The sequence below is a fragment of the Gekko japonicus genome, unplaced genomic scaffold (assembly GCF_001447785.1).
Source record: "Gekko japonicus isolate JY-2015 unplaced genomic scaffold, Gekko_japonicus_V1.1 scaffold264, whole genome shotgun sequence".
NCBI classification, from domain to species: Eukaryota; Metazoa; Chordata; class Lepidosauria; order Squamata; family Gekkonidae; genus Gekko; species Gekko japonicus.
The window spans coordinates 514,929-529,935 of NW_015162484.1; the positions used below are offsets into that span (position 1 = coordinate 514,929).

The window sequence follows — 15,007 nt, forward strand, 5'->3', positions numbered from 1 at the left end:
GAGTGTGAGAGAGGTAGAGGGAGACAGGAGGAAGCAAAGGTGTGAGGAACAGGATAACCATTCCGCAAGTTTCTTGCGGGTCTCCACTTGTGCATTTCTAATTACCTCTGTTAAGACTGATTCCACATGTCAGTCATTTGAAGTCTGAGCCCAATTTTTTAGCTGTCTCAGTGACTCAAAAGATCCCCTTACATACGGCTTAGAAACAGGTTATGTGCAAGGTCAATGTTGATTTCTTCCTGCTCCCTCTCCAATATTTGCCTCCGTTGTTGCACGGAACTAGTGCAGGGGTTCCCAACTTTTTTGAGCTTGTGGGCAGCTTTGGAATTCTGACAAAGCATGGTGGGCGTAGTCACAAAATGGCTGCCACAGAATGGCTGCCATGGGAGGCAGAGCCAGCCACAAAATGGCAGCCACAGCTTACCTTCAGTCACATAGTGAAGATCCTTGTGCTGTGGTGGCAGTTGGTGCCAAAGCAACATTTTTTAATATCAGAAGCCTTCATGGGGGAAAGCCCCATCTGACCCCACCCACTTTCTAAAAACACTTGGTGGCTACCTGAAAAGATGTCAGCATGCACCGTGGCACCCACAGGCACCACGCTGGGGATCCCTGAGCCAGTGGGTCCACCAGCATCCTGAGCCTTGCTTCCATTTGTGGAGGAGGTGATCATCTACTGCAGTAGTTTCCTCTGGCACTAGGTGCTTTCCAGCTCATTGAAAGACACTGGCCTTGCACCAGAGGGACACACTCCACAATGGAGGACCATTTCAGGCACGGAAAAGAGAACAACACAGATGGGAGCAAGGCTTGGGATCTCTGCCTGTGAGGTGGCCTTTGGTGAAAACAGCTGGATAAGCAGGAAAGAGACCACCTGTGTATGACAGGTGTGATATAAAGATTTTGTGCTTTGTGTCACCCAATAATAAATGAAAGTTTTATCTCTGGTTAATCTGTGCAGATGGATTCCTGTGTCTTGTCTTTGATAACATTGCTTGATGCTGTAGTCAAGCACCGAACATGCCTGTGCAAACTCTTTGGGTTACGACTTTCCTTAATCCGTTTTGTGAACAAAGCAAACATTCAATTTATGATGGGAATATCTAATTCTGCTCAGCAAGATATATGCAGCTGCCTTTGATGCTTGTTGATTTTGTGTTTACATGGGTACAGTCACCCCTTAAAAATGATACTTTAATTGCATTTACTTATTTTCCTGCTAATTAAATGTGATTTTTGCCAAGCTGTTCCCATAAACATTTTAGTTTGTGTATTACTCAAAATGCTTGCTTTTAAACTCTGCAGACGCTGTTTCAGCCCCAGACAAATATTTATGAGACTCTGGCCAAAGACTGCGTCGCTAATGGCTGCTCTGTGGATCTGTTCCTCTTCCCGAGTCAGTATGTTGATGTAGCCTCCATGGGTCTAATTACGATGCACACTGGAGGAACACTGTACAAATACAACAATTTCCAGGTAACTGCCAAGAAGTTCCTTTTTTGTCCTCCTAGATGCAAAGAATTTGATATACAAATGGGCCTTAGTGCAGCTAAACAGGGAATTAGGGGAGATTCCAGCTGTACCATCTGAAGGGCTTGACGCAGATTCAGAGACAAGTTACAACATGCTGTAATGGAGGAATGATAATTGACTTTCTGCTTCTTCTCAGAATCTGACCAGATTTGACACCAAAACTATACTATGAAAGGGGACGTAGGGGAGGGAGAAATGCTAATCCCATAGGATAAAATTCTTTTTCTGCTGAACTCAGTTTTCAGAATTCCTGACTCTTTTCAGCAAGAATCTTCATCCACAACACTTTTAAAAACAAAAGTACTGGAATGGAAGCAGTGGATATGTTGACAACAGCACTACTTGAAATATGGGGTTATGAAAGTTGGCAGTTTAGTTTCAACTTCAGAGTGGGGGCAAGGGAATGTTTCTCCCTTATGCTTCTGTACATCAAGCAGAGTTTCAGGCATCTGGCTTAAAAATGCTCTTTCAGTTCATCTTGAATGAACAAAGTGTTTGCTTTCTAAATGTCCTTTGTGAAACCTTGGTTTTTCTCTGCACCACTGTGAGGAAAGAGCAATTGTAGTTGGTGATGCCATATTTTGTTTCGGAATTTTAACAAGCAGAATGAGAGGTTTTTGTCTCTTCTTATGTGTGAGTGGTTGTGAGTGGACTTAACTATGCTTTTCATTAAGAGATAGGATCTGTGTTGTTCAAATTCTGGGGCATTTTCTGTTGTATTGCTGCCATCCAGTGGCAGGCCACTAGTTTTGTCATGTTCTGCATGGTTTTTTTTTAAAGGTACATTCTGATAGTCACCAATTCCTGAATGACCTCCGGAAGAATATAGAGAAAAGACTGGGATTTGATGCTATCATGAGGGTTCGCACTAGCACAGGTAATGATAGCTGGTTAAACTCCCAGGAGGCTTCAATTGCAGTATTTCATGGTCAGTGACATAATTTGTGAGATCCTGGGAATCCACCCAATCTAAGGAAGTAGGATTTGGCTGTGTGTAAAATTTAACAGACAAGCAAAGTATGCATTGTTTCTGGTCACGTACTCGTTTTTAAAATTGTGAAGCAGCAGATTTCTGAGATTTGAGTCTTGTCATTTTTGAATTAATCCGTAAGTATTGGGAACTTCCAGATCTAGTGATTGGTGGTTCACCTGGAAAGATGTCTTGATTGCCCAATGTTTATTTTGGGCATCTCAAGTAAGAGCACCTTCCTGAAGGCCAATTCATACATCACTCTTAGAGCCTGAAAGACCATCACACCTTGATTTAACTTTTATCATTTTCACTTATTTTTCGTGAATATTATCCCAGATAGTGTTAAATGACATTAACTATGTGAAGGCAAATAGCCGCAACTTAATATGCTTCTTAGCGTAGGGTTGGGTCCTTTTGAAAAAAGCTCATGGGAGGAATTGGCAGAGCAGATCCTTTTCCAGTGGTCCAGGAGTGGGACATTCCTTGACTCCTTACTTATGGGAAAGCACCTCCCCCTTCCATAGGCAGGGCCGGCAAACTTTGATCCCAGAGGGGAGGGGCTTATCCTCTGATCCCCAGTCTTACCGGCCCTGCCTTCTGAGCAGGATGTGCTGACTGTGCTCTGAAGAGCACGAAGATCCCAGAAGACACCGGAAGGTCAGAAGAAGAAGTGGAGACCTAAAGGGCAATGGGAGAAGGTACTTACCTTCCAGCCCTAAAACATATTCGAGAGCTGCAGGCCTAGAATTACAATGGATCCGGCGCCGGCAGTCCTGGGAGGCCCCCAGGCAGTCACGGCACCGAGAGGAACGCCTCGAACCCCGCTGGGAAGGCGGCGGTAAACTGCGCTCCCCCCCCCCATCCATCCATGGCGGCGTGCAGCGGTTTTGGGGACAGATGCTCAGTGAAGAGTTGAGAACTGGTAAGGTGTGGAGGGGGAGAGAGAAAGAGGACTAACCCCCCTCCTCCAGTTTTCTTTTCCCTGCCCTTTACTCCTTTCTCTGGATCTGGATGGGAGGTTCTTTAAAAGGACTAATTGCTTCTTGTTCATGGGTCAGGTCTCTAGCAGGGACATTTTACAGTCCTTATTGCTGGGCCTTTTGGAAAGGGAGCAACAATAGACAGCCTACTTCTTCCCCACCTGATTCTTCTGATGTGGGTGGGGCAAGGCTCCATTTTGGGGCTCTGTTAGGAGAGTGATGGTGGCTACTTTCACTTTCAGGTTCCCCTAAAATGGCTGAGAAGGCGGGAACATCTAGCTCCCAAGGCACAGAGAGTCTTAACCCTTCACAGATTACCAATATAGCCTCCCAAAATACTGAGCCCTCAGGAGAGGAAGCCCAGTCAAATTTCTCTCCTGGTTTAGAGAGGAAATGAGAAAGAATTCACTGGTCTAGGGCAACAGGCAGCTTCTTCCTAGGCTACTGTCCTCTCTGCTAAAAGAGACAGGAGCCCCAGTATAGAGGGCAGCCCTCCTCCTAGAAATACAGGCCTCCCAAGCATAGTGCCAGAAAAAAGGTGAACTATTAGAGCAGGAGAAAGAAAAGGGTGCCTGTCATTCAATCTAGACTCTTGCTCCTAATCTCTATAATAGAATATGGGCTAAGGTCATGAGGGCACTAGAGTTTACATACTCTCCAAAGATACAGGAAGACAAGGAGGTTCCTGGGTTCTTTCCTGTAGGCTCTGACAAAGCCATTCCCAAGTGTGCCGCTTCCTGTGGCATTATATAATATCATTACGGCAGTATGGGAACACCCAGCCTATCCAAAGTCTGGGAAACCCAGTGTTTAATAAACTCTGCTTTCTTATTCCAGGAGCCACAAAGAAGTTCAAACTTCCTATGGTGGATGATTCAATTAACTTATAAGTGTCTACTTCTCTGTTTCCCGTGGATGCTGATGGACTCCCAAAAAAGACAAGGGAGTTGCAAAGGCACTGCGTAGTTTTTTTTTGAGGTGCTTGCCATCTCCCTTAGAGTATCAGCTATGGGATCCCTGTTTGCTCAAGTGGCCTACCTGTGGGTCTCAGAGCTAACTTCTGTAGACAGTGACATACCAAAGAGCCTTAAAGATGAGCTAAAACAGATAGCTCTAGCCACAGCATTTGCGACAGAAGCCTCTTTGGATGCCATACAACTCACAGCGAGGGCTATGGCATGTCGTACAACGGCCAGGAGAAATACGTGGCTGGGACACCGGCATGCAGATCCAGCAACAAGGACCAAGGTGGCAGTGGTATCTCTCAAGGGAGTTAACCTTTTAAGAGCAGGCCTGGAATGTTACTTGGTGAAAGGCAAAGACAAGTCATGGGTGCTACCGTCAAAGAAGAAGGATATGAATTCTAGAAGGAGACCACAGTCTTTTTGAGACCTCAGTCGTGATGATAAACAACAAATGGAAGATATAGGCGCAAGAGGATAGCTTTCTCTGGGCAGTGGCACCAGGCTGTGTCGGACAAGTGGTTCCTGGAGACGCTGGCTCATGGCTACGCACTAGAGTTCAAAAGAGTTCCAAGCAACGTTTCTTGGATATCTCATGGGAAAGATCACCAGGAAAAACACAAGATGATGTTACAGGCAATCTAACATCTGTTGGACACTGGAGTGATAGAGATGGTGCCGAGACAGAGAGTTCGCTAGGAATTTAGTCCATCCCTTTACGATCACCAAGAAGAATGGGAACACTAGGGGCATCTCGGACTTGAAGTGGCTCAACAAACATGTGCAATCACAAAAGTTCAAGATGGAAATGTTGAGGTCCATTTATTTATTTTTTCCCTCCATACATGCAGGGGACTTCATGGTCTCCATAGACCTGGCGGAAGCCTATCCGCACATCCTGACAAGGGATAATCACAGGAAATTTCTAAGGTTCACATATCACAGCAAACATTTCCAATATTGAGCCTCGCCCTCTGGACTCAAGTCCTCACCTCAGATATTCTCCAAGGTCCTGGGGACACTAGTGGCCTTCCTAAGTCTGAGAGGAGTGGTCCTGTTTTCCTTACTTGGAAGACGTTTTGATCCAGGCAGAGTCCAGTCACCAGGTGAGCCTACACTTGGACTTTATAATCCAAGTATTTAGTGTTTAGTCATGCTGGCCACATGACCATGGAAATGTCTTCGGACAGCGCTGGCTCTTCGGCTTTGAAACTGAGATGAGCACCGCAACCCTAGAGTCGGTTTGGCTGGCTTTCGAGCAAGGGAACCTTTACCTTTTTATCTATATATATCTATATATATATATATATATCAGTATATTGTATATGTCAGCAATTGCTACATTGTTCCTGAGAAACTAACTAGACCAAAATAATTTCACTGTGACTTTCCCATATCAGTAAGATGCAGATCAGTCCTAAGAGTGGGGCCAAGGTGAGATGAGTAATACTGTTTTACATAAGTGCAGTCTACTGGCTGAAATTGTGGTTGTTAAGCTGAGTGCGGAGTGCCCCAAGGAGCAGTACTCTCCCCGATGTTATTTAACATTTATATGCGTCCTCTTGCCCAGATTGTCCAGAGGCATGGGCTGGGTTGTCACCAGTATGTGGATGACACCCAGCTCTATCTGTTGTGGGGAGCCAGTCTGACTCCAGACCAGAATATCTGGACCTGACACTACAAGCCGTGGCTGGATGGCTTAGACTGAGCTGACTGAAATTGAATCAGATGAAGACAGAGTTCCTGAGCCTAAGTTGAGATGGTCCAGGGTTAGAGATCCCACTCCTGACCTTCAACAGAGCGCCGTTGGTGCCAGCACCAGAGGTTAGGAGTTTGGGAGTGCTCTTGGATGCCTCCCTAAAGATGGAGGCCCAATTAGCAGTCACTGCAAAGTCAGCCTTTTACTATCTTCAGCTGATTAGGCAGTTGGTTCCCTTCCTCAAAAACGACTTGGCAACAGTGATCCATGCTATGGTCACCTCGAGACTAGACTACTGTAATGCTCTCTACATGGGGCTGCCCTTGTCCCAAATCTGGAAGCTTCAGCTGGTGCAGAATGCTGTGGCCAGGCTGCTGTTGGGTCTCCCCATGTGAAAGCACATCCAGCCTGTGCTAAAAGCACTGCACTGGCTGCCTATGGCATACCGAATTCTCTTCAAGGTGAGATGATAGTCCTAACATCAATGCTGATTGTACCCCATTAGGATTGATCTGCTACCAAGACTATTTCTTATTATGTTCCACCATCACTGTATAACATTGCATACTAGGATTTATGAATTGGTTTTATAAATGTTCTGTGTTTAGCTGTTTTCATTTTTATGTAAGCTGCCCTGAGCCTGCCTTGGCAGGGAGGGCGGGGTATAAACCAAATAAATAAATGTCCTGACCAGATCACTAATTGTGAGATAAAAAAAATAAGGCCAAGGTCAATGGTGCTAGTAAAGGGGTGTGTGTGTGTGTGTATAAATAAATGACTCAGCTAAAAATCCCCTACACATTTCACTGGCAGACTTCTTCAGGGGAATCTATTAGTCTTTAAGTGTTCTTCCAGGCTCACTGATCTTGTACTCTTGTTGAAGGAACACTGAAAGACTAACAGATTTTCTTGAAGAAGTCTGTTGATGAAGTACATAGGGAATTTTTAGCTGAGTCATAAAATATAATTTTTGTTTACTTGTACCTTCAGCCTTGGCCTTACTTTTTCTCTCTTAGTCCTAGGTCACTAACTGTACAATCTGCTCTAGGTTTCAGAGCAACAGATTTCTTGGGAGCCATTTACATGAACAACACTACTGATGTTGAAATGGCAGCAGTGGATTGTGACAAAGCAGTGACAGTGGAGTTTAAGCATGATGACAAGTTGAATGAAGACAGTGGAGCTTTAATCCAGGTAACAGGCTATTGACCCAGATCGTGTCTATTCAGGGCCTTTCCAAATGGACAAATAAAGCACAGCTACCATGCAGCTGTTTCGTTTCCTAACATTTTGTCATGGGGAACATAACCATTGTGAATATAGAACATTGATGTGTGAGCTTCATGAATGCTGACTGATGTTACTGTTCCTTCTAGTGACCCCAACTGTCCTTTTCCCCTCATGGTAGCACTGTTTTTCCTTCAGTATCAGAATGAATCTTGGAGCAGCTTGGCCTTCTTACTAACCTGGAAATAGGTCTGAGCAACCTTATACCTCTTGGTGGGAGGAACTTCCATCCAATGTCAGTCCTGCTGTTTCTTTAAAAAGCAAGGTTTTCTGATAACCCTCTTTTGAAGCAGGTCTTTCCATTTTTTCTTTAGTACCCTCATGACTGTGGCTGGTTTAGATAGTGGGGAGAGGTTGAGAGGGACTCACAGCTACTGGTCTGGTCCAGGCGAGGTGTGCTAATATCTTGTGTTTGTCTCTCAGTGTGCCATCATACAGCAGTAACAGAGCTGCAAGGGAAAATGCGGCCTATCACTAAAGCAAAATGGATCCAACTCCATTGTAATAAAGCCTCAAGATTTCTGTTTTCACAGATTTCTTGTTGTAGAGGAGTGAAAAATTATTTTTAATTTTCTGACTTTTCTACCTTACAGATTTTAGCAACTTCTGTTTTTAAAACCATGCCATACACTTTCTCATGAGTTGAAGACTGTTTGTTTTGTTATGACCAGTTCAATTTTTTAAAAATGCACGTTCTTAGCCAAGTTCCACAATGACCTAAAGCTTTGCTTTTGTACCATTAGTCACCCACCTGGAAATCAAGTCCATGAGTCAACCACAAATCCTTGTGTAAAAGCAGTTAAATAAAACATAATTAATCTTTACATGGATGAAGTCATTCTTTAGGAAAATACTTCCCTTCACCTCCCAAACTCTGGCATAGAGGGATTGATGGTAACTTTCCTGTCATCAAGATCTAAGTCAGAATTATAAAGCTGTATGAGACTGCTTGTAGGTGGTATAAACTATCAGTGGAAAAAAGAATTACAAACAATTAAGACAGGCTCAGAAGTTTGCTAGACTCTTGAACAGACTTACTCCCAACAACACTCTCTTGGCAGTGATTTGTTTATTGAGAGATGAGAATGTGTCAAGCTAAGACTGTCTGTGTCAGAACTGACCCTTTTGGTGCCAGTTCTGATATTATACAGTTTAAACACACACACACCCTCTGACCCAGCCAATCACACCAACACATTCAGCCCACCAAAAGCTACTGAGCACTGTTAGCCCTCCCCAACACCTGCTAGCAGTGTATGGCATCCAAGGTCAAGCATGCATTCTTCCCAGAGAAGGGAGGCCCCGCTTAATGCAGTTACAAGCCCGCAGAACTCTTAGCAAAGCAGTCCTCACACCCACACTCACATGCTCACAGACTCCACCCTTCCAACCAGAATGACAGAAGTCAATAGGCATACAGAACCAAAGAAAATTAAGAACTCTATGGCAATTGAGACTCGAGTTTGACAAAGCTGCAAATTCCTGAACTTTCACGAGTCATGTTACTTCATGCATAAGGCATCAGAATGTATGAGTAAAGAGTGGAAAGTGACCTGAGGGGGGACCTATGTTGAAGGGCACAGAAGTTGTAGCAGCTGGACAGGTGTGGAAGAAGCAGTATGGCATGAGGAGCAGGCCCGTAGCTACGGTGGGGCATCTCGTGGCCAGGCCCCCCATCTTATCATCCAGGCCCCCGACTTCCCATCTATCTGGTTTATTTTATTTCATTTTTTTCCTGTGCACATGGCCACACCATTGCCCTGCCCTTCCTTGCCTGCCAGCACCCTCACCTCTTTTTCTGTCCGTCACTTTTTAAATGTTATTTTTCATGTGTGCGACATCTGCGCTGCACTGTCGCCCTGCCCTGCCTGTGCCCTCACCTCTCTCTCTCGACACTTTAAAAAAACTTTTACTCATGGCTCTTAACGCAGCCTGGGTGTGTGTGCGGGGGTGCTCCCTGACATTTAAATGCCCCCTGAAGTCAAAAAATCCTGGCTACACCCCTGGTGAGAAGATTACAGATGGAGAAGTATACCTAATGAGATTTCTTGGATGGGGTGGGGAGAGGAGGTAGTGAGTGGGAAAGGGATGCTGTGATTTCATAAAGGCTGAGAAACACTGTATCAGCAAAAGATAAGAAACTCTTGCTAGATGACATTCCCAGTCATAGAATAGGCCCATAGCAGGACACCTGCTCTGTGTGAATAAGATCTAAGGTTCAATGGATGCCTGCCCATTCCTGGTTTTGACCTTTAACGCCCTAAACTGTCTTGACAGAGGGTACCATAAGGGCCACCTGATACCATATGAGCCTGTCCCTCTAAGCTGAGTTAGCATGAGCTAGCTCACTGTTTTTTGGCCTCCGGCTCACACATTCTTGTCTTAGCTCAGGAAGGAGGGCTCCAGAGCAAACTAATTTATGCAGTAACCAAATCACTCACTCTCAACTTTAATGCCAGTAGCTCACAAAGTAGAATTTTTGCTCACAAGACTCCACAGTTTAGAGGGAGCATTGCTGTCCGGACTTTATGATCATCATTTTAGGTTTGGCTTTCTGTCTGCCCACCTTCAGATGTGAGGTGTGGTAGCCATAAAGGGTCTTTGATGCCTTGCTTAAGGAATTGCCTTCTTCTGAGTCTCCACCTGATGGCATATTTATTAACATGATGCCAGGCCAAAACTTTAAAACAAACAAAAAAATCTCCCAGTCATTTAAAGCTCTGATGATGTTTTTAAAAATACTCTTGACTTGTTCCTGCCCCACAGCTTTGGATCTTGATTTAGTAATCCTGTTTTTGCCTTTTATCCATCTTGTTGGTTTATACCATTAAGGTTTAGGCCTCTGTATATCTGAAGCTATACCCTGCCTGTCTGCTCCTATTGGGTTTTGTTCTGTTTTCCTGTGTTTGCTTTTTATTGCATTTTGCTTTTGCAAACCATCTTGAACAATTTTGTTCATCTAAGAAAGTGCTAAATAAATAAAAGGCTTAATCCCTGGCCTGGGAAAGACCTCCTCCTCAGACCTTGGAAGGCTTCTGCTGGTCAGAATAGGCAGTGCTGGGCTAAAGAGTATAAGGCCTTCTTAATGTAAGCTCTCTTGCTTTATCCCAGTCACACACACTCCCGTGAATGGGTGAGGATTGGGGAATCCCTCTGGCTATTTCTCACAACAGTTTAGGATTCTTATCATGTCGCAGTTCAGTAGTAATTTCATATTTCGTTTTTAGTTGTGTAACACTTTAAAAGTACTGAGAGCTGATGTAAAAGAAAACATTGAATAAATTCAAGGTTTCTGCCTAAATTTGCTTTGTCTTTGCCTTCCCAGTGTGCCGTCCTTTATACTTCAATGAGTGGCCAGAGACGACTGCGTATCCATAATTTGGGCCTGAACTGCAGCTCCCAGTTAGTTGATGTCTACAAGAGCTGTGAGACAGATGCACTTATCAACTTCTTTGCTAAATCAGGTAAGAGTGTGACTTACAACCCTGTTTTCTTGCTAGAGACAATAATTGCACAGCCTGGTTTCTCTTGCAATAAACAACGCTTATAAAATCAGGAATGATTTGCCAAAGCCGTCATATAAGTTGATCTAGGAGGATTGCCATTTTCTCCATGCATCTGTTGCATGCGTCACCTAAGTTCTTGGGCGAGTCGTGCCTTAGTATCTCAGTTGCCAGTTTGTAACAGAGAAATATTAACCACTGATGTCATGTTCTGAGGACTGTGAGAGTAGGACAATAAACTATTGCGTGTCTTGCAAGCACTGCATGAAAAAAAAATTCTGAGTTGTTTTCAGTCTTCCTGTGATATATTTTAAGCCAAGAATCTGTTACTCTTTCTAAATTTATAAAATCAGTGGGTTGAATCCAAAAAACCTGAGCAGAAATGCTGTTTGCACTGTGGATCTTTTCCACTTCTCACTGCAACCCCCTGAGCCCCCTAAAAAGTTGCTGCTGAAGGACCATGAGGCATAGTGTGGAATGCAGCATGGTGGCCCTCATAAGAAAGTGGAATTGTCAGAAATGGTATTCTTCCTCTTACTTGATTATGTTACAGACAGTGTTGAAATACAACCCTAGAGACTTTGCATGGCTTTTTAAAAGGTGTAGTACAGTGGTAGTATGTGGTTGTTGCATAGTGGTTAAAGGTTGGAAGAGATGTAGGTTTAAATTCTCACTCTGTCATGGCACTCACCGGGTGAACTTGAGCTAGTCACCCTTTCACAGCCTAACCTACTTGACAGGGTTGAATGAAGGGTGGAAGGAAAATTCCTTGCGCTCCTTGAACAAAGGGTGGGATAAAACATTTAGTACAGGTTTCCTTGGGAAATGCATGTTGATTTCATAATTAAAGTCTGCTTAATTTGACATGGAAATATAAATGTTTTTATTTCTAAACCTTCTGGGAAAGGAAGACAGGACATCTTTGAGAAATTTTGTCACATTTGTGTCATTATAGCTTACAAAGCCATTCTCAGCCAGCCTTTGAAGACTGTCCGTGAGATCCTGGTAAACCAGACAGCTCGGATACTGGCATGTTACAGAAGGAACTGTGCCACCCCTTCTGCAGTGAGCCAGGTATTTATTTCCAGTTGTGATTTTTAATTTTTTCTTCTTCCGTCAAACACTATTTCTACTGTTCTTTTGTTGTTGTTGTTCTGCACTGATCTTATGGAGAAATAATCTGCACCTTTTGAAGGGCAGAACCCTCACTCAGGTACTTACATGGGACTGCAAGTTAAGCATAACATAAACAGATATTTAAAAATACCATTTTGCTAAGCCTGATTAATCAGTAGAAGAAACGTTGGGCATTTTTAGCTAGTTAGATCATGCATTTTAAACCTTGGGAGGTAAATACCACCAGCTAATAATCTTGGTATGAATATACCCTAATTTAAACTTCTCATAATAAATTATCTCATGTATGTAGATCTCTTAAATCCAGAAACTTTCTAGCTTTAACTGGCACCTTTCTTTGCCAGCACTGATGTAGTCAGATTTTGATGTTTGTCCTATGTGGATTAACTATATCTGTAAGAAACTTCATGGTGATACAACAGACTCTTGCGGCACCTTAAAGACTACCTGCAAAATGAGTTCAACAATACATGAATTAGGCTTTAAGGTTTCGCAAGCAAAGTAGCATGTTAGCGCTGAATTTTGTGCATAATCAGCATTGACCACTACCTGTGACTTTGCACTGAGTGTATATCTGTAAGAAACTTCATGGTGATACAACAGACTCTTACGGCACCTTAAAGACTACCTGCAAAATGAGTTCAACAATACATGAATTAGGCTTTAAGGTTTCGCAAGCAAAGTAGCATGTTAGCGCTGAATTTTGTGCATAATCAGCATTGACCACTACCTGTGACTTTGCAATGAATGAGCCTGTTAGCCTGTTAGGGCTAACCTGGTATCTTTAGCTGTTCATTTGATTGGTGGCTTCATGCAAGAAAGCATATTTCATATTTGAAGAAGAAAACAAAATTTATTTATTGGAAGAAGATAACTCAAAATGTACCGCTATCAGCCAATAATACAGGTCGTTCATTAGGCTTCTAAGCATTTTGATTTGTGCCTGAATTTCAGTGGTCATTCTGTTCTTTTGTGATTTTCTCCTTTACATTTTTTGCAGGTAGCCATTTGATTTTCTTATAACTTGCTGTGTTATACTATGTAATAGTATATGTTTTCTAATTAAGCTTTTCATACAATTTTCATTGTTAATTGGTAGTTGTTGTTTTTTCCCCCCTTTCGGGCCATTGCACTTTCAAAATAATTACACATTTAAATAGGTAATATTAAACTTCAATCATACTTGGTTTATACCAACATGAAGTAGTAGTATAACATTGTCTGTTCAGCAAAGATACAAAATAATTTCAAATTAGGGGGTGTTTGTTGCCCAAGCTGATACCACTCCACTGTTTCTTTCTGTTTAAGCCCCGATCCCCAGGAGGGTTCTCCTTAACACTTTGGGCAGGTAGTGACTGTGAGAGTGATATGAACCTGAAGGTATCAATCCTGCCAGCCTGCAGAGCCTCTAGAATTTTTTTGTAGCACTAAAAAGCGTTCTTAGCCACCTAAGATGGGATGATATACATCTTATAAATAATAACACTAGTTCTTAAGTCTTCTTTACATTTTTGGACAGCATGTGACTGTTGTTATATTGTGGCATAAAATGCAGAGGAGAAACTGAATATACATTCTGCCCAAAGCATGTTTATGTTATAGATAGATTTGTCAGGTGTAAAAACACTCTTTGAAATAGAATCTGTGTATGTTCAGTGAACACAATGGAAGAGGGTAAAGCTTTCCTTGATAAAATCCCAAGGAAAACATTGCCAGCAGGAACGTTGAAGAGCTGGGGGGGCTCTTTGACTTCATGTGCCTTTATGTCTTTCAGCTTATCCTTCCTGACTCCATGAAAGTGCTTCCAGTCTACATGAACTGCCTCTTAAAAAGCTGCGTGCTGGCAGGCAAGCCAGAGATTTCCACAGATGAAAGAGCTTTCCACAGGCAGCTGGTCATGGCAATGGATGTTGCTGGTACCCAGCTTTTGTTCTACCCACAGCTTCTGCCCATTGTAAGTGCACTGCATCATTTCAGGATCTGAGCGTGAGGTTGTGTGATCTTATCATACAGGAACCAAGGGTTTTATATTCTTACGAATGTAGGTGACATCAGGCCCATAGCTACTGTTGGGCATTTCAGGGCCTGGCCCCCTGACTTCCATGTCGCCCAGGCCCCCTGCTGCCCCCACCACCCCTTCCCCAAGCATGGCTTGTTTTCCCACCCCCTCACCCTGTTGCTACCAGAGCCTCTTGCCCTGCCATGGGAGACCTCCCTGGATGAGTGGCTGCCTGTTCCAACTGCTCCTGCCTGCTCCAACTGGCAAGCATGAGTTTTAAAAATGTTATTTAAAAAAAATTGTGATGTCAGTGCCACCTGATTTATTTAAAGGCCCTCTGAATTACAAAATCCTGGCTACAGGCGTGGGTGACATCTATTTGTTTGCCTACCCTGTATCTGTAGTGACTATCTGCAGTGTCTGAAAACTTTCAGGATGCAACAGCTCCCACTTCCACTGAGCTGCTGCATATGACTGTGACATCACAGTAACCTTTGGCTTTGAGGTGGCAATGCCATAAGTGTTGTGAAGTTCCATAGCTACTTAAAAAAAATCCTAGACAAGTTCACAGGGTCAGAACGTGACAGTGGCTTGGATCCGTCTTAGATCTCTGTGGTTGAGGATGGTGGTGAATTTTGTTGTTCCCAGTTCCTGGGGGGTCCCCCATTCCCAAGGAGCAGCATTTCAGGGGGCATTTTGGGCTACCATAGGAGGGGTTATCAGCAAAATCCCCCCCACCCCAGAAATCTAGATGGGACCTGACCTAGTCTACATGCAGTTTCTAACTGGTCTGGAAGGCTAAAGGTGAATCTACTCATTCTGAGGGACCGCATTTCCCCACATATGCCCCAAAGAGCACTTCGGTCGGGGTCACAACACCGGTTGGTGACCCCGGGCCCCAAGGAGGCCAGGCTTGCAGCAACAAGAGCCAGGT

The 15,007-nt window shown here is 43.6% G+C and overlaps 1 protein-coding gene across 1 annotated transcript in view; it reads left to right on the forward strand.

The window, feature by feature from the left end:
* The window catches only part of SEC24D (SEC24 homolog D, COPII coat complex component), an 83,633-nt gene that overhangs the window by 63,883 nt on the left and 4,743 nt on the right, over window positions 1-15,007 (forward strand). Inside the window, exons 15-20 of the mRNA XM_015405917.1 lie at window positions 1,306-1,476; window positions 2,314-2,410; window positions 7,196-7,341; window positions 10,760-10,898; window positions 11,893-12,011; window positions 13,849-14,034. Of these exons, the coding sequence (XP_015261403.1) occupies window positions 1,306-1,476; window positions 2,314-2,410; window positions 7,196-7,341; window positions 10,760-10,898; window positions 11,893-12,011; window positions 13,849-14,034 (858 nt within the window). The remainder of the gene's footprint in view (window positions 1-1,305; window positions 1,477-2,313; window positions 2,411-7,195; window positions 7,342-10,759; window positions 10,899-11,892; window positions 12,012-13,848; window positions 14,035-15,007) is intronic.